Below are 25,349 nucleotides of genomic sequence, written 5' to 3'. Positions count from 1 at the left end.
ATTTTAATTGGAGCATTTAACAAGTTGGTTAATTGTTACTGAATTAAAACACCTGCAACTGAAAAAATATATTACACTTGTTCAGGTCCATTTTCTTATCATGTGAAGTGTTAGGCACTTGAAAAGTGATCCTCAGAGACTCACAGTTCATATTATTGTTTACAAATCAAATCACCATGCACTGTTGGATTGATTAATAACCATCAACACCAGAGAAAAATATTTACTGCGGCTGTCCTCAAACAATGCTCGTCTGCACAAGCCACATCCCACCTCCAACCCAACTGGGGTTGAGATTCTTCCAGACATGGAAGACATGCAGCATCCTAGTCTGGGGAACCGCCAAGTGCAGCCACTCATCAGGAGAAGGAATTTCACCCTAAGCTGTTTGAATAACTTGTAAAAGCCTTTTAACAGAACCATCTTGGAGACTGCTCAGAGAGCCTTTGAGAATTATGGATAAAAGTAAAGATGTAATTTATTTATTTTACAGTTAGGATGTAAAACTGACATTCAACTTTCCTAGCATCTATCATGTATTATGGGGATGCAGGCTTGAACTTTCAAGCAATGACCATTATTCTTAAAGTTCCAACTGATCCTGTAATTCAAGAGTTGAATGCACAGGCTCAGTCAGGTTTGGTCAAGTCAGGCTTCAGAAGGCTTTGTTGTACTGAGGCTCAAAGTAGTAGTCAGGAACTTTTCCTTTAAATGTGATAACTGATTACCCAACCTATGACTTGGGGAGTCCAAGCCAGTCCACTCCAGTTTGAACCAGTCCCTGGACTTTGGCTTCCATCTCCTGCAGCTCTTATTGTCTGTCAGCTGCTGCTGGAGCCTCTCTTCCCTAGTGACCTGGCATGAATGCACAGCTCGCCAAAATTATCTGCAGTTTCATCAGTAACCAATACAATAATGACAAACCAAATAACAAGAACTTCATGACAAACCAAAGGGAGTGTGAACACTTAGAAAGAATGAAGTGACGTGTTGAAATATTATCTCAGGCTCCTCTTTCTCTATATATAGAGTGACTTTTTCCAAAGTGACCAAAGAAAGCATCAGGGAAGACCTAGTCTGCAAGTGGAGATGACTACCTTTGCATACAAGTTGGTATATGTTTATCTTTTTTTCCCCCCAAATAGAATTTTGCAGTACATATTTTTTTTCCCTTCTGCTATTCTAAAAGACCTGTTGCATAAATTAAGTGCAGAAAGAAAAATAAATCTAAATCAGATGTGGTTAAAATAATAGTATGAGGTCATATCTGAAAGATATCAAATATCTTGCAAGGACTTATTTTTAAAAGCAAAGAAAACTGGATTTAAGAGCACATTTATATTTAATATCTGATACATAACAGGGGAAGACAAACCAAGGGAGTTCAGAGCACAGCAACAAAAAAAAGCTACCTAATTTGATAGATGGAGGAGGGCTGGAAGACTGAGAAAGTCCTCCACAATAAAAGAGTTATGAATAACAAAGTATCTGAAAGATGTAAACACCAAAGGATGGAAAACAATCCAGTCAAGGAAGTATCAGAACAGATGCCCAGAGAAGATAAAACAAAAGAGTTTTTAAAAAACAATTTTAAGATTAAGTTAAAGAAATCTTCCTGAATTTAAGACTGGAAAAGTCACCCAAGAGATGCAACAGAAAAATCAAGCAGTGGTGTTATAGTAAAGAGTGGGGAGGAGACTAAGAAATTTGCTGCAGGTGCGATATAAAATCTGCACTTAGAATAGGGCTTACTGATTTTCTTGCTGATGGGGAGTTTCATGCTGATGTGTGTCATTTTTCTGGAGCACAAAGGATAGTAGGGATGTCTAGTAGTAGAGACTGTGAATCTCATTTCTTCTTAGTGCTTTGTCAAACAGGAGAATGTTGTCATTTAACATATGAATGTGACAAATACCAAATTTATTCAGAGCTGACTCCTTTGAAGCCAACGATGTTGCAGGCTGGATAAATTTGATGCCCATTCAAGCAACGGCATTCATCTGATTAGAAATCAGCTTGTAAATGTTTGGCAGTCATTGCTCAGCATTGCTTTTGAATATGATCTGTTCTAGAGATGGAAGTGCAGCATCATGCTGGACAAACTATCACTAGGACACTCAGTAACAGCGAGCGGTGGGAGTGGGAGGGATGTGGTGTGCATGTATTGCAGTACCATATTGTGGGGGTATTCTTAAGCCTCCTATCACATAAAGTTCTAAGAAAGGGTGAATAAACTATGAAATCAGGAATGCCGTTCAATCCCCAAATGCTTATTTAGTCTCAGCGAAGTCACTGAGCAAAATATTCCTTTAGGTGAGATAACAAGTGGGAAAGGAGGAGGAAGGACAAATAGATGGAAATCGTGCACATAATGCTTGCACATTGCACTATGCTCCCGCAACTAGTTACCCTATGATAGTGCAGATTAAGACGGCCAAAGCTGAAGACAGAAGCACTGAAGTGTGTAACTGGGATCTGGGAGACAGCTATGAGCTTTCTCTCTCAAATTTTTCACTGTCCTGTGCTTTAGTAGCTGTGGTTTTCTACTGCACTCTGTGGTCTCGGAGGAGGCAGGTGCGTGGCATTGCTCAAGCTGTTAGAGTTCCTGGAGGTAGAACAGGACAGTTGCGGGCATGTCTGAATAGTGGCACCAGCTTTCTTTTGCTGTTTTTATTTCCTGCCAGAAAATGAGCTACAATCTCTTCCTCCTGGCTTTTGTCCTGGGTATTGGTGGAGCTTTCCAGTATGGGTTGCAGGTCTCCATTATCAATTCTCCTGCTGAGGTAAGCATGGACAGCTCAAAAAATTGAGCTACCAGCACGGATTTCAATGTTCTCATGCATTTCTGCCTCTATATGGAATCACTAACTTCTTCACTTCTGCTCTCAAAACTAGACTTACTTTCTTGGTTCTAAGAGTAGCTGCTATTGCTCTTGTGTTTCATGGGGGTATAACTTCTGTCTGGTGTGACAGAAATAGGAAAGGGGAGAATGAGCAATATCTATAAAATCAGCCATTTTACCCTTACTGAGTTGGATTGCTCACAGGATATTCTCCTCTTTCCAGTGCTCAGGGAGTCCTTTGTACCATGTGCCACACACACTAGGTCTACATGACTGTCTGTAAGATGAAATAGGACAGGGAAGGACTGTAGCTCTACAGCTGAGGTCAGTGCTGATACCTGCAGCTGGAAAAGGAAAACTGGAGGAGGCATTTGTCATCCTGAATGATGCCAATGACATTGAGCTCATACTATTACCACATTGTGGACCCTCATCAAGAGAGAGGGTGCCATGGAGGTTATGAACAGGATGTCAGAGAGATCCCACAATGGGCCACATCAAGGGTCAAATCCTGATCCCACTGAATTCAGTTGAAGTCAAACCTGGGTTTCACCCAAGGCATCAGACAGGATGCAGCACGTGGACAAGAGAGACAGACAGAGAAGTGGGAACGGCAGGGAAGATCAGGTAGCAAAACAATCAGGGTTTGGCACATAAACAGAAGACCAACCTGCCATTCTCTTAGTGGCACTCACAGTTGATATTTAATATTGATATATTTATTAACTGATTTATTCACTGCACCTTGTTGCTAAAACATTAACTCCAGGGATGTTGGTGGTAAAATTCCCTTTGATTTCACTGGGGATAAGATTTCAACCAAGGTGTTAATAGAAATGTATCAAAAAGACCAGTAAGTAGGTAAGAGAAGTAAAAAAGAGGTGCAATTATACATGTTGACTGAGTCCTTTTGTTTCTGTTTTTCTTTTAAAGTACATCAAGAGTTTCATCCGTGAGACGTGGCCGAAGAGATACAGCTCTTCTCCCAGTGAAGATATGATTACTTTGATGTGGTCCTTTGTTGTGTCCATTTACAGTATTGGTGGGCTTCTGGGGTCCTTGTCTGCCGGATATTTGTCTGTTAGATTTGGAAGGTAGGAATAATGATTGCATTAGTCTTTCTGTTTACACCCACAACTGCAAAAATAAGTGACTGTGTCTTGGGAGAAACACTGTTTGTAAAGTGACACTGGGAGCAGCCCAGAGCTGCTTCAGATGAAGGATCAGTTCAGTGAAGAAACAGAATGGCAAAATCTGCCAATGATCACAAAGAAAATCATACCCTCTCCCTTATAAATTACAAAGCAAATCCAGTCCAGAGAAATCACAGGAGGAGTGCATGCATTTTAAAGTGAATTTCACAGACAACCACCTACAAAACTTGTTCTTCGGTGTAGATACTGGCTCCACTAGAGGCATCAAAAGCTTCAACTAGCTTATCAGTCTGTGACAAAGTTTTCCCATTCCTATTTCCCATAGCATATTTCTTCACTGCAGCTGATCTCAGAAGCCATCACAGAGTCCTTAACCATGGTTAACAGTTCATGCCATTTCTGTCAGGCTGTGAACAACACATGGACAATATTTATGCTCACATTAATTTAAACGAATTCCAGGAAGAGGGCCATGCTGTCTGCCAATATCCCTGCTCTGCTGAGCGCAGCTCTGATGGGACTCAGCCGGCTGTGTGGATCCTTTGAGATGATCATCGCTGGAAGATTATTTTCTGGAGTTTGTGGAGGTAAATTAGCATTCCTACCTATAGTATTAAATAGGTGGGAGAGCAGTGACTGAGGGTCACAAGGATTTACCAGACTGAGTATACAGATCACCGATTTTTACTAAATTCTGCAGACGGCCTGATTGGTGAATGCCTTTTTAACTAAGTAAGAGAACACAAACATAAGTAAATTAATTGTGTGACATCTCCATTTCTCATTCTTTTGTCTTTACACTCAATCCTTATAAAAAGTACTGCCAACTTGTGAAAAAGCCAAAACATACAATATTTCAAGGGAGCATGCTCACTCAATAGAAAGCTGACCCCTCTGTTGTTCCTGTTGCTGCTTGTTGCAGCTGATACTGCCTTCCATATTGCAGACAAGGGCAATTCTAATTTCCAGATGTCTCAGAAGGTTACATTCTGTCAGTGTTTTCAACCCTTGAGCAGTTGGATAAAGATAATACTAACCAGCAAAAAAATTTAAGAGAGAGGATAAATATTAATTAATCCACTGAGCAAATGGAATATATAGCATTTGTTAACTTGTTGGTTTCAAGCACAAAATAAGGCACATAGGATCCTGAGTAGATACTGAAATACGTAATCTGAGATTAAAGGGAGCAACAGCAATCCTGTATATGTGGCTGTAGGAAACATTGTAAGAGAAGGCCAGCCTGCTGAGGAACAGATTTCTCAGGGGAACATACTTGCTTAGTGAAATATTTAGCAAAGATGCAAGGCCGTGGTACTGGGAACATGCTTCATGTCAGGCAGACACACACTCAGCATGGTTAAAAACTTATCGCAGACCCTAACCCTATATGCTCTGCCCATAATGGTCCCCTCCAAAACACCAGACCTAGGTGAGTTTGAATTGCCCTAACAGTCATTTGTCACTGCAGGTTTAGCTCTGAATATCCATCTCATGTATGCTGGAGAATGTGCTCCACGGAACCTCCGTGGGCTGATTTCCATAACAGCTTCTACTGCCACTGCCGTTGGAAAGTTTGTAGGATTTGCTCTGGGTCTCAGGTAAGGGGTTCTGAGACCTATTTAATTTATTCTGTTATTAAAATATATGCATATGTCAATGCAAGCCTATGGATAAGCGAATCAGCAACTATTTTTAGACGTGTTTTCAGGATACCCTAGGCAGCCAAACTGAATTAGCTCAGCCCAAATTCCTGACTTAAGTGAATGGAAACAGAAATCACATAAAATATTTAATCCTTAAGAATGATGTTGCTTCCTAACAAAGACAGATCAAAATACAGATCATAAAAACCTTTAACAGATTTCAATGGGTTTGAAAGAAATCCATCTTTTGTAAAAATTGACCTTTACTTTTTTATTTTTTTAGAAGGAGCAGCGAATATCAGATCCATCCAAACTTTCTTGAAAATACACACAAACCAGCACACTCCCTCATGAAACACACACGCAAAACCAGAAACCTATGGTGGATTCATTCCCCCCAGCACAGACTTCTTCTGTCTGTCCTGTGCCAAAGGTGGTCCATCCCATTCCCAGGGCATGTGTCGTTCTGGCCACAGTATTATCAAAGCTGCAGGAAACCCAGCAGCTGCTGTTTGGGGCAGTCAGTACCAGGCTGATAACCCGTGGATCCTGTCTGAATTGTAACGTGAGACTGTATGGATCAGAAGTAGAGGGATCAGCCACTGCAGGTTCTTTCTTTAGCGCCTGTGCCAGGACACTGTCCGTCCCTGCGTGACCCCAGTTGTTGCAGGAGTTCCTGCACTCGCCGCTGAGCAACAGGTGGCAACACTGTGTAATTCGTGTGCTGTAGGCGACAGCACCCTGCTCTCCCCTTCTGCCTCCCACTGAGATTTTCATTCTTCTGGGCTGAGAAATGCTGGAGAGTCCTGGGTGAGAGCTGCCTGGACAGATGCAGCAGGGCTGAGGGACCACCATGTGTCTGTGTGTGCTCACATGGCCAGTGCACATGGTTACTCAGCTCCTCTCGCTCTGCTGCTTTTATTTCAGAGAAGTTCTCGGAGTAGATGCTCTCTGGCCTGTTCTCATGGCAGCCAATGCACTTCCTGCCCTCGTTCAGCTTCTCGCCCTCCCCTTCTTCCCAGACTCTCCCCGCTACCTGCTAATTGATAAAAAGGACAAGGAGGGGTGCATCAAAGGTAAGGAAATGGGCCACAAAGCATTCATTTTAGCAAAAAGTGGAAAATAAAGCCCCACAGGAGCCTGGAAGAGAGGAACAGTTGGGAAAAAGACTCTTGGTCTTTTGGCTCTGAAACCACCTTCAGCTTTAATGAAAGGCAGCCTCTTCTGATTTGATATTAGTGCTCTCTTGGCACTAGTATTTCCCTTGATCTCTGTCAGGATCCTCCAAGGCACATGATCACACAGAGCTTGTATTTCCATCAATATAGATTCTGCCCTGAACAGCCAGGGTGTGGATGTGCTACCTTCTAGCTCTGTGTAAGAAAGGGATGCTCTTTACAGTCATGCCATATCTGTAAGCATGCCGGTTCCTCTGTAACCCTAACAGCATGTTGCATTTAAGGTAATGAATTAATTTGGTAAGAGATGAATCCCCTTGTGTTCTAGATGGTCCTCAGAGATTAGAGGGGCTGGGGGCAGCTGGACTTATCTCTTAATAGGTTTGTCAATTATGGCCATAACTATAGGCCTGACACCAGACGCACAAACAGCCCATATGCTGTAGGTCCGGCTGCATTCAAGAGAAGCAGTCAGGTTCACGAATAGTACGGTTTATTCTTATGCAACATCTACAGATTCTTTGAGATTGCCTATGATAAATGAACAAACTGCAGGTTGGCTCTATAGCACCACACACAAAAACGATTGCAATCACACATAATTCCTTGGTAATGACTTGGCGTAGCTGAGGGCCCAAATCTTACCAGAAGTCATCCCTTCTGGGTGGGAGGGGCAAGGAGCACAAACCTGTCAATCTGTCACTCCAATTTTGTATTGGATTATTGTTCCTCCAAATTAGATACAAACTTGGGGTAGTATTTATCTTGTGTGAGTGGGTGGGACTGTGGTCAAGCCATTGTTTCTTGAGTAACGACACAGCACATTCCTTGGTGCAAGGTGTGTGCTGTTTTTTGTAGGAAGGATGAGAGATAAGGTCCTCAGAGTACTGCAAAATGGTCCTTGAGAGAAGCGGAAGAGCAGGAGATAAATCTGCATAGTCATGTCAAATGTTCCTTGAGAAAAGTTGAAGAATGGGACTGCGTGGCCTCCACCTTGCTTTGCGTTCCTCCTTGGTACCATGGGAGCACAAATCACTGGGTGTCCATCCTGTCCTGTGTTTGTTCTGGGTGGGCACCATGTGTTAAGGAAATGTGTGTTTTGCAGTTTTTTCACTGTTTTGCTCTTCCCACACTTCCAACACAGAAACTACTTACATAAACAGAGAAACAGCCATTTTGGGTTTTTAACTATCAAAAGAGAGAACTCTTTGGATGTAGACTTATTTTTTAATGTAGGAGTCATTTCTCTTTGTCTGTCTTGGTGTGTGCACTAGAACTGCACCTTCAGCAGGAGGGTATTCAGGGAAGGATTGCTAAGAATTTAGACATGATTTACATTGAAACACTGTAAGCAGCTATTGGCCAAAGGTGAGGTTGTGATTAAGATTTATGGGTAAAAATAGATAGCGATGAACTGGATCTGTGTCTAACCTGAACCCAGATCTCTAGGGAGTTCACAGAACCAAGGAGCCTGAAGCTCAAATAAGACACTCTGCAAGGCACAAGTAATCCTCTGAAATCATGTCTGTGCTGGTGAGCTTGGACAAGGAGTCATCTCTCTTCCTCTCCTTCCAGCTGTGAAGCAGCTCTGGGGGGATGGTGACCATATGGCCGAAATAGATGACATGATGGCAGAGCAAGAAGCCATCCGCGGGGAGAAGGCTAAGAGCGTTTGTGACCTTTTCCGTGACAAAGCTGTCCGCTGGCAGCTCATCACTCTCTTCCTTGTCTCCTCATGCATGCAGTTAATTGGCGCCAATGTGGTACGTGTACTACTTTTCTCTGCTTTCTAGATTGCTTAGAGTTTCTTGCAAAAAGTAAGCTCTGCAACGAGTAGTAAAATGGTGACTCCAACAGTGGCTGTAAGGAGGGATCTGTTGTTACTGTTTATTATAATCTTTTCCCACGGAAGTTTGGGACCTGGGATAAGTCAAGATGGGTGTTTTAGCAAGTGTCTTTAGCAAGGCATCTCTATGGATTACCCTGTTATGACACGAGAATGGAAGGGGATAAAAGAAAATCTCAAATACAGAACAAGTAAAGAACAGCACAACCTCCTCTGGGTCTCTGAACTCCAGAATGCACTGCCCAAAATTGTTCAGCCATTTCAGTACAAACTGAGTCAGGTTTGTAATGTACACTGACAGTGCATTTCCATACTCTTACCTCTTTGGGTTTCTTTCTAAATCCTTTAATTTTGCACTTTCTCAGATTATAGACAATTACAACATCCCAGGAATATATGTGACAGTTACTGATATATACTCTCTAATATACCTTTTCTCTGGAAATATCTCTATGTTTCAGTAGATAGTATTGAGAATTGGAATAGTTATTGTATAAAATGAACTTATAGTAAAAGCATAAATGTTTCAAAATTGAGATTAATTTTGCAAATTCAGAAAGACTTCAAGATTCATAAGACCCCTTTCTACCCCGACTAGTGCAGAACTAACTATACCATGAAGGACCAGTAGAAATTGAGCATATTAATAGTGGAATTTCTTATGCTTTAGGAGTGCTTACGTCTGGAAAAATAGTGACTATCAAAATCACTGCAAAGGCTTAAAGATGATGTAGAAAGATAATTTAAACCATTTGCTTAGTATGTACTGTCCACATTTCTGTATGCTTCTCATCCAAAGTACATGAGACACTAAAACATGTGAAAGATGTCAGAATTATAACCTGTAAGATAAGACAAAGGCAGTGCTAAAAGAAAGCAATAAAAAGAAGGCTATATTTGTTCCTGAGTTCAAGACAGAGCTGCTAGTAAAAGCTGTTCTGCACAAATAAGCATTGTGAAAACACTGAGGATTAGTTACTGAAATCAAGAGGATTTTCTCTCTTGTTAAGGCCTGTTTAGATATTTTCTGTCAAAAAAGACAGAAGCTAGCGTAAACATGACCACATAGGTACAGCCTTCACACATTTCTATTCTTTCCAGGTTTACTTTTATGCATACAATGTCTTTATAAAGGCTGGAATCCCCCCTGCTCAAACCCACTATGTCTCCCTGGGAGTTGGGATCACTGAGATCCTCACCACAGTTGTGTGTGTAAGTGGCTCTTCAGCTGAATTTCATTCTGCTGTAACGTGTGGTTCGTTTCAATCTTTAGAACTACTGTAAATGGAGCTTCAGGAATCAAACTTCTGCAAGAAGTCAACCGTAGTACTTTGCACTGATTACACAAAATCATCTTCACACACCCTGCAAACAAGGGTGTTTATATTCAATTTATGGGAGGGCAGGAGAGTCTTTCCCTCAAAATCACAACCCATCCTGAGCCAGCCTTGGGAGTCCCAGTTCCCCCCTGTAGGAAGGGCAGATGACAGTCCCCGTGTCCACTTGTCAGTAGGACATTGCAATTAACAGTGCAAGCATTTCCACTTGGCTGTCCTCCCTGGCTATCCTTTGCCTCCAGAGTGCCACCTCAGGCCTCCTCTGCCTGGGCAATGCTCCCTGCAGCCCTGCACCTCCCCACCTTCCCCCCCTCCCTGCAGCTCCTGGTCCTTCTCAGTCCCCCAGACACCTTTACTCGCCCTCCCAGCGGAAGTACCACATCCCAGTCCCCGACTCTTCAGAGATCCCCTGCCTGGCAGCTCACTGTTGCCCGCCTTTAAGGTCTGTCCTTTGGAGCTGACAGCATGTCCTCTTGGTTGCAGGGTTTCCTAATTGAGCGTGCAGGGAGGAAGACACTGCTGTGGAAAAGCTACACTGTCATGGCCTTGGCTTTAGGGCTTCTCACAGTCACGCTTTCACTACAGGTAAGATCCCACTTACACATTAGAGCTTCATGCTTTACTGCATGGCAGATATCATTACTATTTGTCTCCCTGCAAATCACTTTTTAGCGGGGGTAGAAGTATTTTGGGGGCTAACCATCATACTAACAGAGACCTGTTCCCAGCCATGTACATGCAGATTAAAACCAATAGTTTTATATGACTATGATCACGGCCAAGACTATCTCCTTGTGAAGAAGTTTCTGGAAGTAGAGGAAACAGATGTACGTCAATATTAAATATTGACATACTTAGCAGTGATGAATGTTTCTAATGGAGCTGGATAAATAAAATTTTAATTTCTGATTTTATTTGCTTTTCATTTCCTACCATAGGATTCCTTTCCCTGGGTACCATACTGCTCTGTTGCACTCATCTTTATTTTCATTATGGGCTTTGGCATTGGGCCAGGTTGGTATTTTCTACTTGATTGGTTTCATATACTCATTCCTTCCTCACTGCAGTCTTTAGGAGAGGTCCCAGGCATAGCTGTTCCACAGTTAGTCTGAATCCCTACTCCTGATTCAGCACAGGGGTAGATGTTCCCCTTCATACTCTGGTAGGAGGTAAAACATATTTTCATATTGCATTCCTACATGCCTTCCTCCTGAAGAGCCAAGCAGCACCTCAGACACTTCCAGGTCAGTTAAAACCATTAACTTATGTGGCAATATGAAGTGTGAGTTACAGAAGCATCTTGCAAAATTTCTAAACTTTCTTTTTTCTCCAACATTTTTTTTCAGCTGGAGTATTATGCCCCTTGCCCACAGAAATATTTATTCAGTCATACAGACCAGCTGCTTATGTTTTTAATGGTGCTACAAACTGGATCCAACTCTTCGTGCTTGGACTTTTGTTCCCCTTCATTGTGGTAAGCAAAGTACTGTTTTGGTTCAGTTCAGAGGAGTTTAGACCCTTCTTGAACCTAGAACATACTTCTCTTTTTCAATACTTCCATGCAAAGGACAGAGCCCAAACTAATTGCAGTTCTAATGGCCTCTTTCTTTTTACCCAGATATCTAGTGAAAGCATAGCAGAACCACAAAATGCTGCTAACTCTACACACAGCTAGAGTGTGACACTGGCAAACACAGAAGTGGTGACAGAGGCACCAATGCTGTCAGATGGCATTTGAATGTCATGAGAGCTCCCTTCTTTCCCCCTTTGTCCTGTATGAGCATCTCCTTTGGGGTTAATTTGGAAAATGGGCGGTCCCAGATATCTCATCCAGCAGCAGTAAGTAGCAGGAAACTAAAGCCTTTGCAGTTTTGTACTGTGCAAGGAGGGACAGAGTGGACACACTACGTACCTTCCCCAGCCTAGCACTGACTGAGAAGGACAGAGCAGAAAGGAAGAGTAACTGAAGCTCAGCACTTCTCTGAACTGCCAAGCAATGACATTCAGTCTCTGCTGAGCATACAACTTTCCTCCTTAAAAAAGGAAAGGAGAATTACTTCATCTTACCACTCGGTGCCGTTCCTCAGGTGGCAACAAGCAGGATTTACATCAGCCAATTCCCTGACCAAGTTTTTTAGTAAATACAAAACCAAAAACTCCATATCATAAGAGAAAGAAATCTAGATCAATTTATGTGAACACATTTTGTCTCTTTCTTTTCCTATAGGAAGGTCTTGGTAGTTTCTGTTTCATCATTTTCCTGACGTACTGTCTATCCATGGCGATCTTTGTCTTCCTGGTGGTGCCGGAGACCAAAGGAAAGACCATGCTGCAGGTCATGGAGGAGTTCAACCGCCTGAACTACCGTGGAAAGAAGAGACAGACAGCCCTACAGCAGAATAACTGCTCAGTGATGATTGTTACTAGACTTTAATAACAAACTCTCCACTCCGTATTTTGCTCTTTTATTACTGTAGTGCGCAGAAGCCTCACTAAACAAGAGAGAATTCATTGCTCCACAAACAGCACAAATATGTATTTTAAAAATAATCACCTGCAGTGCAGAGTGCAGGATGAACTTGGTGGTTCTCTCCAACTGCTGAAATATGAGCTGAATTAAGTCCTCTGCAGAAAAGAATTAAACACAGTGTATAAAGAAATACAATATTTGTCTGTCCCTGAAAGTTAGCAGCTGTGTAAACTGAAAACACAGGATCTGCTATTTTTCTTACCAAAACCAGGACTCTACAGTTATTGGAGGAAGTGAGTGTGGCAGCTTCCGATGTACAGTATACTTGTGAAACAGAGAGAAAAAGACAGAGCTTTCATGGTGAAATTATCTGCTTGTATTAACAAGTCAGTGCTGCTGAGCTTTCCCAGACAAGGAGCTTCAGTCCAGATGAAAAGAAGTGTTTATAACTCCTTACAAGACAATAAAAACTCATTTCCTTATACATGTCTTCCTACAGTGTGATCTTGTTCAGCATGCTTGACTCCTTCCCTTCTTCCGTCCTACTGGTAAATACTGTCTGCAAGAGGGGAAGCATGGTAAATGGTTAACACTGCTGTAAACTGGCATGGATTGGGAATAAAGGTTAAAGAAGTACTTGTGAATCTGCAGTGTATCTGTTTGATTTCCAGGATCACACAAGTGCAACACATGGCATCTTTGAAAACAAAATCCCTCCAAGCCAAGGGTATTGGGTGAGGTGAGTACTGGGTCTGGAATAAGCACGTTTCTTGCAGTGTTCAAATCCTAGGTGGAAAGACTTGTCCTGTCTTCTTCTTTAGGAAAATAAATAAGAACTGTTCTAGGCATTTAAATCTTGCTTTCTCCACATTACAGCACTGAACAAAAGTGTGAGGCCAGATAGAAATGAGACAGCAGTATGAGTATTCTGGGAGAAACACAGGCACCAGGAGGAAGAGGAACAGGGCTCTGCAGGGACTGTTTGACCAACCAGATGTTAAAAGCTGGCCACAGACAAGAGTCTTTAAAAAACCCTCCAGAAAGACCCAGATCTGCCATGTGTGTTCTTCCTTCCAGCAGCCAAGCTTCCCATCTTCAGCTCAAAGAACAAATCCTTTCTCCTCTAGTTCATTCAAGCTCATCTCCTCCCTGCCCATGGCCCCACTCTAAGGTGCCTGAACCCTGCTGTCTGAGTCTAGCAAAACAGTTTGCTGTTAGTCTGGCAGAAGCCCCTTGAGAGGGAAAAGAAAAATAAAAATTGACTTGCAAGGGACAGTACAACATGAAAAGGTCTGGAAACAGATATATGACATTCAGATTTGTTACAGAAAACAGAAGAAGTTAAAAGGAAAGTAAAGATAAAATGAGAGAAACAGCAAAAGAGTGGGGTAATTATTTCAAAAGTAGCTTTTACATGTCCTGACAGAAAGCAAGAAGAAACACTGGATTGTTCAAGTATCTCATCAGACCTTTCCACCACAGGAGTTGGGAACAACAAAGGTTTACAATAGTTCAAAGAGGTTCTCAGTAAATGTGTGGAAGGAGCAAATTTAAAGACACCACCCTGACCAACATAGTCCCAGGGTTGTGCATCACTGGGACCTGGAAGATGCACGGGGAAAGATCACTGCACACTTGCTCTGTTCTTACGCTTTTGCCTACAACTGCTATTTGTGACTGACAGCTCTGGGATACCCTGCTGGACACAGTTCTGGTCTGATCCTAGAAGATAAAGTGGGTGGTGGAGCCAAGAGAGGACAGCTGTACAATCTGGCTGCAGTCTTCTCTGTGACAGCAAAATCTCTGGTTGTGGGGAGTGCAGTGGCCGGTGTTGAAATGACTGGAGATTGAGAGAAGGAATTTTTAAGAAGCAAGAGAAAACCTAAATAAAGACAGGGCCTTTTGCAGTAATAATTGAACAGAAAGGTAGATTCTGGGGTGTTTTAGAAGAGGAAGCAATAACATTTGAGGAGTCTGTGCTGAGAGGGGAGGGAATGAAATACACAACCACAGCTGATGTAGAGGTGATAAAGATTTCAGGAATGATGAAAATGGAAAAGGTAGAAAGAAGAATTCAGCTTGAATTATTTCACTGTACTGATGTGCAACAAGACACCCGGACAGAGGGTTTGGAGAGAGTGTTACTGGGACATCCAGCAGGAGAAAGGTCAAGGCGTGACTCAGCAAGGCCGCCTGTGCTGCTGGCACATGGCCCAGGGGACAGCGTGGGGCTGTTGTCAGTCGCTGTAACCTGGAGAGCAAGCTGTAGGAGGAATGTTGGTGCTTCCGCCCTGCTCCTGAGCAAAGTTACCTTCAGAACTGTAACCCCACCCTCCCGCCTCTGCTTTCAGCACTAACCATAGACAGTTAAATCTTTGTAGTATAGAGTGAACTATGTTGTATTCAGTGTAGTACAAAATGTTACATGTAATACATAGAAGCCCAAAGGAAGCAAGAATTAACTTACACTCTTTGTAAACAGTCTTTAGCTGATTCAAAATCAATTTTTTTAAGGTGAAGAGTACTTCTTGAAATCAATTCTCAAGCCAGAACAGAATAAGCCTCCCACTCTGGCACACAGTAGGCTGTCTCCATTGTTACAGAGAGGTAAGAGTGAGGCTTCTGGGTGGTTCTGGAAACAATGTGACCCTCTATAAAGAACTGGGTGTTAGCAAGGAACCAATATGCCAATATTCAGATAATTCATGTCCTGCAACTGTGAAGTGTTCAAATCACTTCAAAGTGTTCAAATCACTTCAAGCAATTGAAAATCTTACAGCATGCAAATAGAGGCGTTACAGCTCAGCTACAATACTGTAGTAGACTGGAGAGGAGGAAAACACACTCTGCCTAAGCTGCTTGTCAGAGAGGTGAAGCGGGACTCTCCTCCCTGAAGGAAAGATGGCAGCACCACCTGACTCCTCACACAACAGGAACACCCAGTTGTTTTAGCAGTGTGAGTAAGGGGGGTGCTCCCAATACTAGAAGGATAAACATTTACCAATGTTGTAATCAGCCTGGCATATCTGGGTCTTAGAATAATTAAACCAGCAAGAAGAGGCCTTGGCCAGTGTTGGAGGAGGACACAATTCACTAAAAGCTACATAGTTAGAGTTTAACTTCTGTGCTATGATCCCAACTTCTTATAATCTAAGCGTAGAAAACACATCTCTCATCTGACAGACTTGACAAGGGCTCTCAGAGCAGGCAGGTTTTCAAGGGGAAATGGCTGGTTTCCTCTCAGACCTGGTGAGTATCCAACTTCTTGTCTTCTAGCCCTAGTCACTAATAGCAGCATGATCTTTAAAGATTACAGCAAAGGGAGTCAAACACTTTTTTTTAACAAAAATGAGCAACAGAGCACATGCTTGGGACAACACTGATTCAGCAATAAGACTGACTACACAGCATCTCCAGAAAATGTATTAGAAATACAAAAGAGTGAGGGGTTTAAAAGAAGACCTGGGAAACCAGGAAAGAATAGGCATTTTGAGGAAGGTGGAGAAAATGGTAGCAATGAAAAAAACAAAACAGAAAAAACCTTCCCACTCTACTGCCCTACACTCTCAAGGATACTTGAGGATACTGATCTGTTTAGAGTGTGACCTGACCAAATGCCTGAAAACATATGTGCTTGTGAAGAGTGCTCTAAAATCCAGTGTACATCATGGAAACACAGCATTTCAGATAGGAGTCAGTCAAGTAGAGACTCTAAAAATGTGGTTTTCTATGGGGATAATAAAAGTGAAATGTGAAAAAATAAGTTTTAAGAGGACAGACTTAATTAATCTCTGGAAACTGGTGAACAATGTCTTTTAGGAGGCAAAGTTGAAGGAAAACGGGGATTCAGGAAAGCTGTTGCTTCTTACTAGTACAAAAGCAAACACAAACTATCCAAACAAGGTTTTTATGATTATGTTTTTTATTTCTGTAGCTAGCAGAACTAACAGAATTAGAGACTGCATCTTTTCAGGCTGCTAATAACCAGGAGAGGAGCATAAAGGAATGTGCAGGTTTGCATCTTAACAATTTCACAGCAATCTTGCTTAATTATTGAAAAATTCAAAATTAGTTTTTGCATTTTAAAGGCTACTTAATCATAGAAATGGGAAGATATAAGATCTCATAAATTATCTCATGGTCTGAAAGCCATGCTGGTATCAGGAATTTAGTATGTGTTTCATCTTTGGCAGGTTCAATACCGGAAGCTATTGCTAATGATTGTGGTGCTAGGAATTGGTGGAACCCACCTATCTGGTTTTCAAGTGTCTGTGATCAATTATACTTCCGTGGTAAGCAAAGCCTTCATAAAATCACATCTGTAAGTACTCTTCATGGTACTAGGCCTGACACTTTGAAGATGCTCTAAAAAATGTTAGGTGTTGCTACGTGAGTTTATTCCCAGCTCTTTCCAATGCCATACTGTCCACTGCCAAAGGACAAAATGAGTTTTCATGATTGTTAGGAGCTATGTTCCAAAGACAACATCCCACAGAATTGTGTGGAAACAATACATTGAAACACCCTCCTTAAAGATTATGCCATGAAGAAAAAAGATTTAAAAATGAGCTGAGTCTCAAACATTTGTTCAGCCCTTTCCTCTTTATATCCACTACCTGCAAGAAGAACATTTGCACTTCACTAGAACCAATAAAAGGTCCCAGTAGTTTGGTGTAGGAGAGCCAGGATTCAACAGACTAAAGAGTATAATTAATTTTTGAAAGATTCTCTTATACTAACAGACTGTATGAGAGGAAATATCAATCCTCATTTGCAAACAAGTGTCCCATAGTCATGCTTTTAGTAATGACTATTAACCTCATTTTTTAAAGTTGTAAACGTTATGAAGAACTATTGTGATTAGTGCCTCAGTGGAATGAAAATCTCTTTTTCTGTCCCAGTACATTCAGAAGTTTATAAACGAAACTTGGCTGGAGCGATATGGTTCTGTGCTGCATCAGGAGACACTCACATTATTTTGGTCCTTCATTGTGTCTGTGTACTGTGTCGGTGGAATGATAGGGTGTCTGTGTAGTGGGTACCTGACTGCAAAATATGGAAAGTAAGTATATTTCCCAACAGCTTGCTAATCAGGTCTGTAACAAGGGAAGAAATTAAATATTACTCACCTAATATAATGAATGTCAGAATTCTCACTGCCCCCTTCTGGTGCAGAATTTACTTTACTCAGCGTGTATAACTACACCTAGGTGCATTAGAGAGACAAAAATATGCAACAATTTCTGACTCCCTTGTCACAGTTTTTGGTGCCACACAATTCCTGTATTTTTGCTGAAATTTCAGTAAAAAATAAACCTCTGAAATTTCTTTATTGGGCCCAGCAGTAGTGCAGAAGGGGATAGATATTCTGTAGGCAAAAGCTTTTTTTTTTTTCTTTTCATTTTTTAATTGATCACAGACTTCAAAAAATGGTGCAGCTTTATTCCTCTATAAGAATAATCAGTTTCAACAAGATAAGCAGGAAACCCTCAGGCCACATTCAGAACCCTCTCTTTGAGGGTGGCCATGAAGGACAAAGCCAGAACTCTAGCCTGAGGTAGACATTGAAGCAAGTTCTCAGGGAAGCTGGATTTGCCTTGTTCTGGGGACACGTGCCATGTTTGAGATGGGAGCCTTGTCCACAGGAAAGAAGTGAAAAGAAGCATTTACCCTGCAGAAATTTCCTTCAGCCTCATGGTATGCTCACATAGTGTTAGCACGGAAAAGAGGAATCTAGCTTCTCTCTTTCCATGCCCCTGCCAAGGCATCATGCCTTCTCATAATTGGATATGGTTGTCCTACAAACAATGGATTTAAACATGACCATGGCTTGGTCTGTGTATCCAGAGAACAGGCAGACATTAGTCAAAGATGAAACAGTAAAACACGGATCATACCCATGTGTTGTTTGCTGTTGCAGGAAGAAATGTCTGCTGTTCAACGACATGGTCCTAATAATAGCCACACTGCATACTGGCTTCAGTAGGAGAGCCAAGTCTTTTGAGATGATCCTGATTGGGCGCTTCCTTGAGGGCATCGGTGCTGGTAGGACTCCCCACTACTCCATGTTAGTGTGACTTCTTTGGGGTGGATACAGAAATCTTCCTGCTGGGAGTACCCAGGCATGCACAGTAACCCCAGTGGAACAAGGAACAGATTGGGAAAAGGTAAGATGAGCTCTCCTTTGCCTTCAAGAGGTCTTGTTGAGAGAGAGATCTGATGGATTAGCTAAGCATCTCACTTGAAGTAAAAGGTACATTTTCAGCCTATTATTGTGGAGGATATATAGCGAACAGTTCAGAAGACAGAGCAGAGAGCTACCTTTAGTGAAGATGAAATGAAAAGGGACCTTCTCTCTTGCTTTCTGTAGCTTTAGCTCTCTTGTGTTTTCTTCACTTTAGGAATACATATGAATGCTCATGTTCAGTATGCTGGAGAGATCTCACCTAAGAAGTTGCGTGGATTTGTAAATGTGACCTCCTCTGTGTTTCTTGCACTAGGAAAAGCTGTAGCAAGAATTCTTGGGTTACGGTACTGGTGCTACTTCTCATCCTTTTTTCCATTTATTTGTCTTCTGTATGGCAGGGAAGTATTGTTCTCCCAGTCCTAGAAACGGACATACACTAAGGGTGGGGTTTTACTTTGCTCAGCTACAGCTGTCAAAAAAGATGCATCTAGCCCATAGCAGTCACTGAGGTTTCCATGTCATTCACTGGGGAGAGAAAGGCCCTTCTCTTGAGAAAGGATGAATCCATCTCTGGAGGGGCGGTCTCTCTGCTGAAGTTAGTAAGTAAAGATTGTATGTAAACACTCTTAGCAAACTCTTGATAATTTCTGATAATTTCCTGATAACCTCATGCAGAATTGAAGTATTTTTTCAGAGGGCTGTTGTGGGAATATTCAAACTTCACTGATCTTTAGAAAATATTCAAATTACAAGAAAAATCTCGGTCTTGCAGTAAAAATAAAATATTAGTCTCTTTTGCTTTCCCTAGACAAAATATCTATTTCAATTTATCTTTTCAAGGTCTATATGTATATTGTGTCTCTTTAGCTAGCCTAGGATCTAGAAAATACCGAACTAGTTATAGACTGTAATTGTACTGGAGTATAAATACACTCTAACGTGCTTTCATAGAGACCTTTTAGGAACTGAGGACATGTGGAATGTGCTATTGTCCTTCTCTGGGTTGGTGGCATTGATTCAACTGCTCTTTTTGCCATCCTTTCCTGAGTCACCTCCCTATCTCTTGCTGCAAAAAGGAGACAAAGCTGGTTGCTTGAAAGGTAAAATAAAACTTTAGATCCTTAATTTGTTAAACCATAACTCTTGGGAAAATGAAGCTAATAGAGTGAATCAGGTTTTCTATTAGTCAACTACAGATTTCTTCACAACTACATGATTAAAGTCCTCCAGACTAAGCAAAGTCATCAGAAATATTTAAGATCTACCCCTAAATACTACAGCAAATTGAAAGCCATTTTCCGGGGAAGTCTCAGCATGCTCCAGTAAGCGATGTTCTAGTTCTTTGCTCAGTGGCTGATGAATCAAAGCTCGGACTGAACTGCAAATGTTTAATGTCGTTAAAAATTGAAAAACATAGAAGTCTGAGTGGAACAGATGATGGAGGAGTATACTGCATTCTGTCTCTTCTGTAGCCATGAAGCAACTCTGGGGAGAAGGGAATTATCAAACGGAATTTGATGACTTGATGAAGGAAAAAGCTGTAACAAAAGGCACCAAAATCATGAATATCCTAGAGGTGCTGAAAGAACCATCTGTGTATCCACAGCTGAGTACCATGCTCCTCCTTTTACTGAGTCTACAGCTCTGCGGCTTGAGTGCAGTTGAGTATACCCTATTTCCGTGCTTATATCTACCATTAAGTAACGAAGTGCCACAATTCCAACTTGTCACTTTCCTCCTGGATCTACGTTATTCCTCCTCACATAGAGCTCACTGCCTGTGAAGATCTGTGGTATCATCACTAGTATTCTTCATGCCTTTAAGGGAGCTTCTCAGGTGGGAATACAAGAGGTCCAACTCAGCATAAGTTCCTGCAAGAGCACTGTTGCATTCATTCCCCTGGTGGTATTACCAAAGACTCTGTAGGAGAAAGGGTTATAAAGACCCTAAGGCTTGTGACAACCCAGAGACCTATTTATCTAGACTTCCAGCTCCACTTTCTTTGACTTCTGCAGTAGCAGATGGCCAGCAACTGCCATTCAGTTTTCATTCCATTGGATAAAGGAGATTTATCCACTAAGTAATTTCCTGTCAGTTGTCTTCACATAAAGGTGGCTTAGCCTAATACAGCCCAAGCTAATAGTCGTTCCCCTGGATGTCATTTTTATCACTTGCCTATGAGTCTCTCTCCATAAGCCTTGCTTAAGCCTGTGCACTCTTCTGGAGCTTGTTCATTACAGTTGCCAGCAACATGGGCAGAGGAGGAACCTCTGCGCTCAGCTGACAGGGAAATGGTGCCCAGTCCATCAGGGCCTTTGCAGAGGAGCAGCTTCTGCTTAGCAACTGGAAAAGGGTGACAGAATCAACTGTTTGTATGACAATGTATGGTCTGCTAAGGTTGAGGTCTGCTTTTCTTTTTCTTCACTCCCTGTCTTGTCCCTTTCCTTTTCCTCTTTGCCAAAACAACATCTTTTTCTCATGTCTTATAGGCAGTATGCTCCTTTCAACTCCTTTTTTTTTTTTTTTTTCCCCACTGGAGATTCAAATCCCCTTTCTTCATCTACATTAACCTTTTGATTTTTCACATCTCAAGCAGGTATGTCACCTCCACTAAGCCCCAGTAATGTATTGATGCTTTTGCAGTGATGACAAATCTAGTTCTAAAAGATGATGTATAAGCACATATCATGTCTACTGATATGCTCCATTTTGAAAATGTTTCTTATTTCCCAGATCACCTTTTACACCTCAGAAATTTTTCAGACAGCCAACCTGCATGAAAGCATCATCCCATATGTATCTCTAGGAGTTGCAATCTCTGAGCTCATCTCTATCATCTTCTGTGTAAGTCAGACTCTTCTGGGGCTTTAAGAGTTAAAGTACATGTGAGTTGAGTCTATTCCTTAAAAAAAGAATCTTCTCCTCTTATGAACTAAATAAATTTTCTGTGGTACTGCATAAATCTGTAAAGTGGTTGTTACCATCCGCTCCAAATTTTGTCTCACCTTTTACATCTTCCATCCCATCTTCATTTTCCATAATTTCTTATAAAAATCCCTCTCTTATTCATACAGATATAAATGAAATGTCATCCAAACATAAATATCTATACTTATTTCCATATATTTGTGTATATCTATATATTTGAATGGAGTCGTAACATGCTTCCATTGATTACAGTGTTTATGAAAAAGTAGCTGCAGTGCTGGGCAGTGATGTTAATTCATAGAGAGGCTAGAAGAAATTCAGTAAAATAACAAACTTGGTACCAATAAGATTTGTGTTCTCTAAAGCAAAAAGAACCCAAGAACAATGCTTTATCTGTTGGACAGCTGACAGCTGGATTTTGCCATGCTTCCAGTGATATGTAATTTTTTTTAATTCTTCAGAGCTCCATTATCGATCGTTTTGGACGCCGGATACTCCTATGGGGTGGTTATCTGCTGATGGCACTGATACTGGTGTTGCTTGAAACAAGCCTTCTACTAAGTGTAAGCAAATGTCTCTCTAGGAGTGGACCTGCATCAGAATTCTTTGTGCAGGACAGCAGATAGTCTTTCGTGTCCAAAATAGCAGATCAGAATACCTTCTGAATACAAACTCACAGCCCCTGTGCAAGGCTTCTTTTTTCCTGCCTTGTAGTTCATCTCTTTTAATCAGGCTTTCAAACAGTCAGTGAGAAACATTTTGTAAAACCATTGGCCTGGCATAGCTTTCCGCCAGCTCTCTGCCTGCCTGACCTCTCCAAACCTCACCTGTGTCTTGTTCCATTGTCCTTTAAATCCCTAGATGACCACCCTTGCTGTCACCTTTCCCATTCGCTATCCCATGCCTCCTGCAGCAGAAGAGGTGTGTACTGACCCTTCCAACAACCACCGATTTCCACCCTTGATACAAGTGATCCAGCTACATAGTGCAGCTCTCTACTTACTTCCAGTCAGGATGGTGTAAAGTAGTGAGGAAGCCAGTGTCATGGCTTCAGTAGTGCCAGTGGTTTGCACTGCATTGGGATCTTGGTCTCAGCTTCTTTCTCTTTCACAGACAACTTCTGGTTCACAAGAGATTTAAACATTTCTCTGAAGCTGTCTAATTCAAGAAGATAATTAGGTCAAATCAGTAACAATTTTCCCCATGCTATAATTAGCTTGGAATGTGTTACTTGTTTTTCAGACCAGGGTGCAGTTCAGCTCACCTCTGTAGATATGACACTGCAAAGGCTGCTTCTGGCCTTCCACTGTAATCAGTACAGAAAGATAAGTAGTTCTGGTGAACATCTTCTACAGACTCCAGTGTCATGGGCTTTTTCATTAATATTGCTTCTCTTACATGTTTTGATCAGCCGTGCTACAGCTATAACATGAAATTCCGTTCTCTTCCCTCCTTTCGCCTTTGTCTAGGATCAGTTCCTCTGGATGCGTTACTGCAGTGTTATTCTCATCTTTTTATTCATCATTGCCTATGGAATAGGACCAGGTGAGTAGAACAATAAAAGCAACAACAGGACACCTTGGACCACAAGGATAAGCACAGACCATGGATGTCTGGAAGTAGAAATAGACTGTGTGAATATATCTTCAAAAATCAACAGCTTAGTTTGGACTGAAATTGGGGAAGCCTCAATTTTTGATTAATTAATGACCCAAGAAACAATTTCTTTAACAAATTGCTTGAAACGATTCAGACCCTGAGGAATCAGGACCCTCTTTTCTCTCACTGGATTACAGATTCAAGACAAAAAATACTTGTTAATCAATTTACTAAGACTTGTTTTGGAGGGTGTGAATGCTGTCCAGTGCATAAAGGCTCATCTGGTCCATCTCTCTCTTTGCTTAAGGGCAGAGGTAGCCTCTTCTAAATATCAGAGTTTTCTCAACTCACCTGTAAAATCCTACTCTGTTAAAGAATGATACCTGACAGCATGCATAGTCTGTCTCTTAGCATTGCTCTGTCCTTTCTCATCCTCTCTTAATGTCACTCTGAATCACCTACGTCGGTAGGTAATACCAGAACCAAACTTTCAGCTCTCTATTAGGACCTCACTCACTTAAGACCACTATTTACTCTGAAGGTTCACTGACTAAACACTACTTTCTGTTATTATAGTCTCCAAATTCAAATGGCAGCCTTTATTATTGAAAGGGCTGTATATGAGGACCACGAATGTCTTGAAAACCTAAAAGAATTCCCATGGTAGCAGAACCCAGGTGTCTCCTATGGGCAATGGAGAGAAATAGGCCATTAGGGCCACTTGTCCCCGTATTTTAGACATCTTAGGTGGATAGAAACTGCACTTCAGGGGTGTCCATCTCTCTCCATGGACCATAAGTCTATAGGAGAATTCAGATAGAGATGGCTGTGCTGCCCAAATTTAAATGATCTCATAGTAGCCTGATACTGGGGCTGTGTTTGACTAGTGACATCAGTTCACTCACTTTGAGGAAAATGGTTAACTACAACAATGTTTCTATTCCTTTTTTATGTTTTTTCCTCAGCTGGAGCTATTGCATCTGTCATGAATGAAATCTTCACCCTCTCAACAAGGTCCTCCGCTTTTGTAATTGGTGGAATCGTCATGTGGCTAGGCCTCACTTTCACTGGAATGATTTTTCCCTTTGCTGTGGTATGTAATTTGATTCAAATCTTCTCTTTGACTCTATGAATTTAAACTGGTTTTCTAGGCTGGTCTGGACAGGGAGTAGGATGAAATGCCTTGTAGATGATCAAAGCTGTGAATCCCTTATTGCTACTGGCATATGGAGACATTTATGTAAAACATTTCCCTGGACTTCAGACATCATCTGCTGCCTCAAGAACAGATTGAAAAGATAAACAAATACTCCTTCTGTAAAATCAACTTATTCCTCATTTCACAGGGACAAATCACAATTTTCAAGAATCTATAGGGGCAAGTGTTGTCAGGGAAATTGCTCATCTTATTCTATTTTTATCTCCAGATGCTTCTTGGTCCTTTTTGCTTCCTCATCTTTATTGCTGTCCTGGTCATTTCAGCAGTTCTCATCTACCTGTTCCTACCAGAAACAAAAGGGAAGTCAACCTCCGAAATCACAGAAGAATTCAAAACATGCAGATTTAAGAAGAAACGTCATCAGACTGTGGAGAAGAATGCTACCAAAGAAAAGACATTCTGCACCAAGCTCTGATAGGCCACCATGAGCAACTTCCATCAACAAAAAGCCCTGTCTCAAAATCGAACTGAAAGCTAAACCTAACATGGACTTTTCTCAATAAAATGTAATCCAAAAAGTAATCCGAGTTTGTCATTAATTCAGGTAGTCCTATTTTATATTCATCTTTGCTTTTCATGGTGTGAGACAATGGCTCCTTCCTAGAACAGCTCTGTAGCAGGAAGACATTAGTAACTACAGAAGCTTCTCAAAACTGGCACATGGAAAACATTTTCAGGTATAACACATCCATTTTATTTCAAGTCTTTCTCCTTTGCTATAATTTTAAAGAAGCAGGATTTGTTTCTATGTTTGTTACTTTGTAAGAAAACTCTGCTCAGGATTAAGAGCGGGAAGAAGAGAAGATGAAACATAAACATAGTTCTTGCAAACAATTTTCATGTCATGATATCACACTGTAAAGGACCTAGTATTGATCTTGAAGACTGCACATGAACAAATACCAGGTAGAATAACAAAGAGAACTCAATTTTGTTCTATTT

The 25,349-nt window shown here is 41.4% G+C and overlaps 2 protein-coding genes across 6 annotated transcripts; both read left to right on the top strand.

Annotated features, from left to right (window-relative positions):
- Positions 1-1,065: 1,065 nt before the first annotated feature.
- Positions 1,066-13,118, top strand: LOC141951101 (solute carrier family 2, facilitated glucose transporter member 11-like). 2 transcript variants are annotated; one of them, XM_074886909.1, is made up of 12 exons: positions 1,066-1,109; positions 2,685-2,783; positions 3,777-3,937; positions 4,460-4,584; positions 5,469-5,598; positions 6,571-6,719; positions 8,397-8,584; positions 9,769-9,879; positions 10,488-10,589; positions 10,943-11,018; positions 11,351-11,478; positions 12,232-13,118. In XM_074886909.1, the coding sequence occupies exons 2-12, from the start codon at positions 2,688-2,690 to the stop codon at positions 12,436-12,438; spliced, it is 1,473 nt and encodes a 490-aa protein (XP_074743010.1). In that variant the 5' UTR covers positions 1,066-1,109; positions 2,685-2,687; the 3' UTR covers positions 12,439-13,118. The 2 variants fall into 2 exon arrangements, with proteins under 2 accessions (XP_074743010.1, XP_074743011.1); XM_074886910.1 differs by lacking the exon at positions 9,769-9,879.
- A 2,471-nt stretch (positions 13,119-15,589) lies between these two features.
- LOC141951350 (solute carrier family 2, facilitated glucose transporter member 11-like) lies at positions 15,590-24,929 on the top strand. Of its 4 annotated transcripts, none has more exons than XM_074887459.1 (12): positions 15,590-15,723; positions 16,668-16,766; positions 17,376-17,536; positions 18,395-18,519; positions 18,876-19,005; positions 19,613-19,761; positions 20,134-20,321; positions 21,395-21,505; positions 22,051-22,152; positions 23,059-23,134; positions 24,154-24,281; positions 24,698-24,929. In XM_074887459.1, exons 1-12 carry the CDS (start codon positions 15,700-15,702, stop codon positions 24,833-24,835), a joined length of 1,431 nt encoding a protein of 476 aa, XP_074743560.1. In that variant the 5' UTR covers positions 15,590-15,699; the 3' UTR covers positions 24,836-24,929. The 4 variants fall into 4 exon arrangements, with proteins under 4 accessions (XP_074743560.1, XP_074743558.1, XP_074743557.1 ...); XM_074887457.1 differs by having other exon boundaries at positions 24,671-24,929; XM_074887456.1 differs by having other exon boundaries at positions 24,616-24,929.
- Positions 24,930-25,349: the final 420 nt, after the last annotated feature.

This window comes from Strix uralensis, chromosome 17, assembly GCF_047716275.1.
Source record: "Strix uralensis isolate ZFMK-TIS-50842 chromosome 17, bStrUra1, whole genome shotgun sequence".
NCBI classification, from domain to species: Eukaryota; Metazoa; Chordata; class Aves; order Strigiformes; family Strigidae; genus Strix; species Strix uralensis.
The sequence above is the reverse complement of the archived record's forward strand: the minus strand, read 5'-3'. Positions and strand labels throughout refer to the sequence as shown.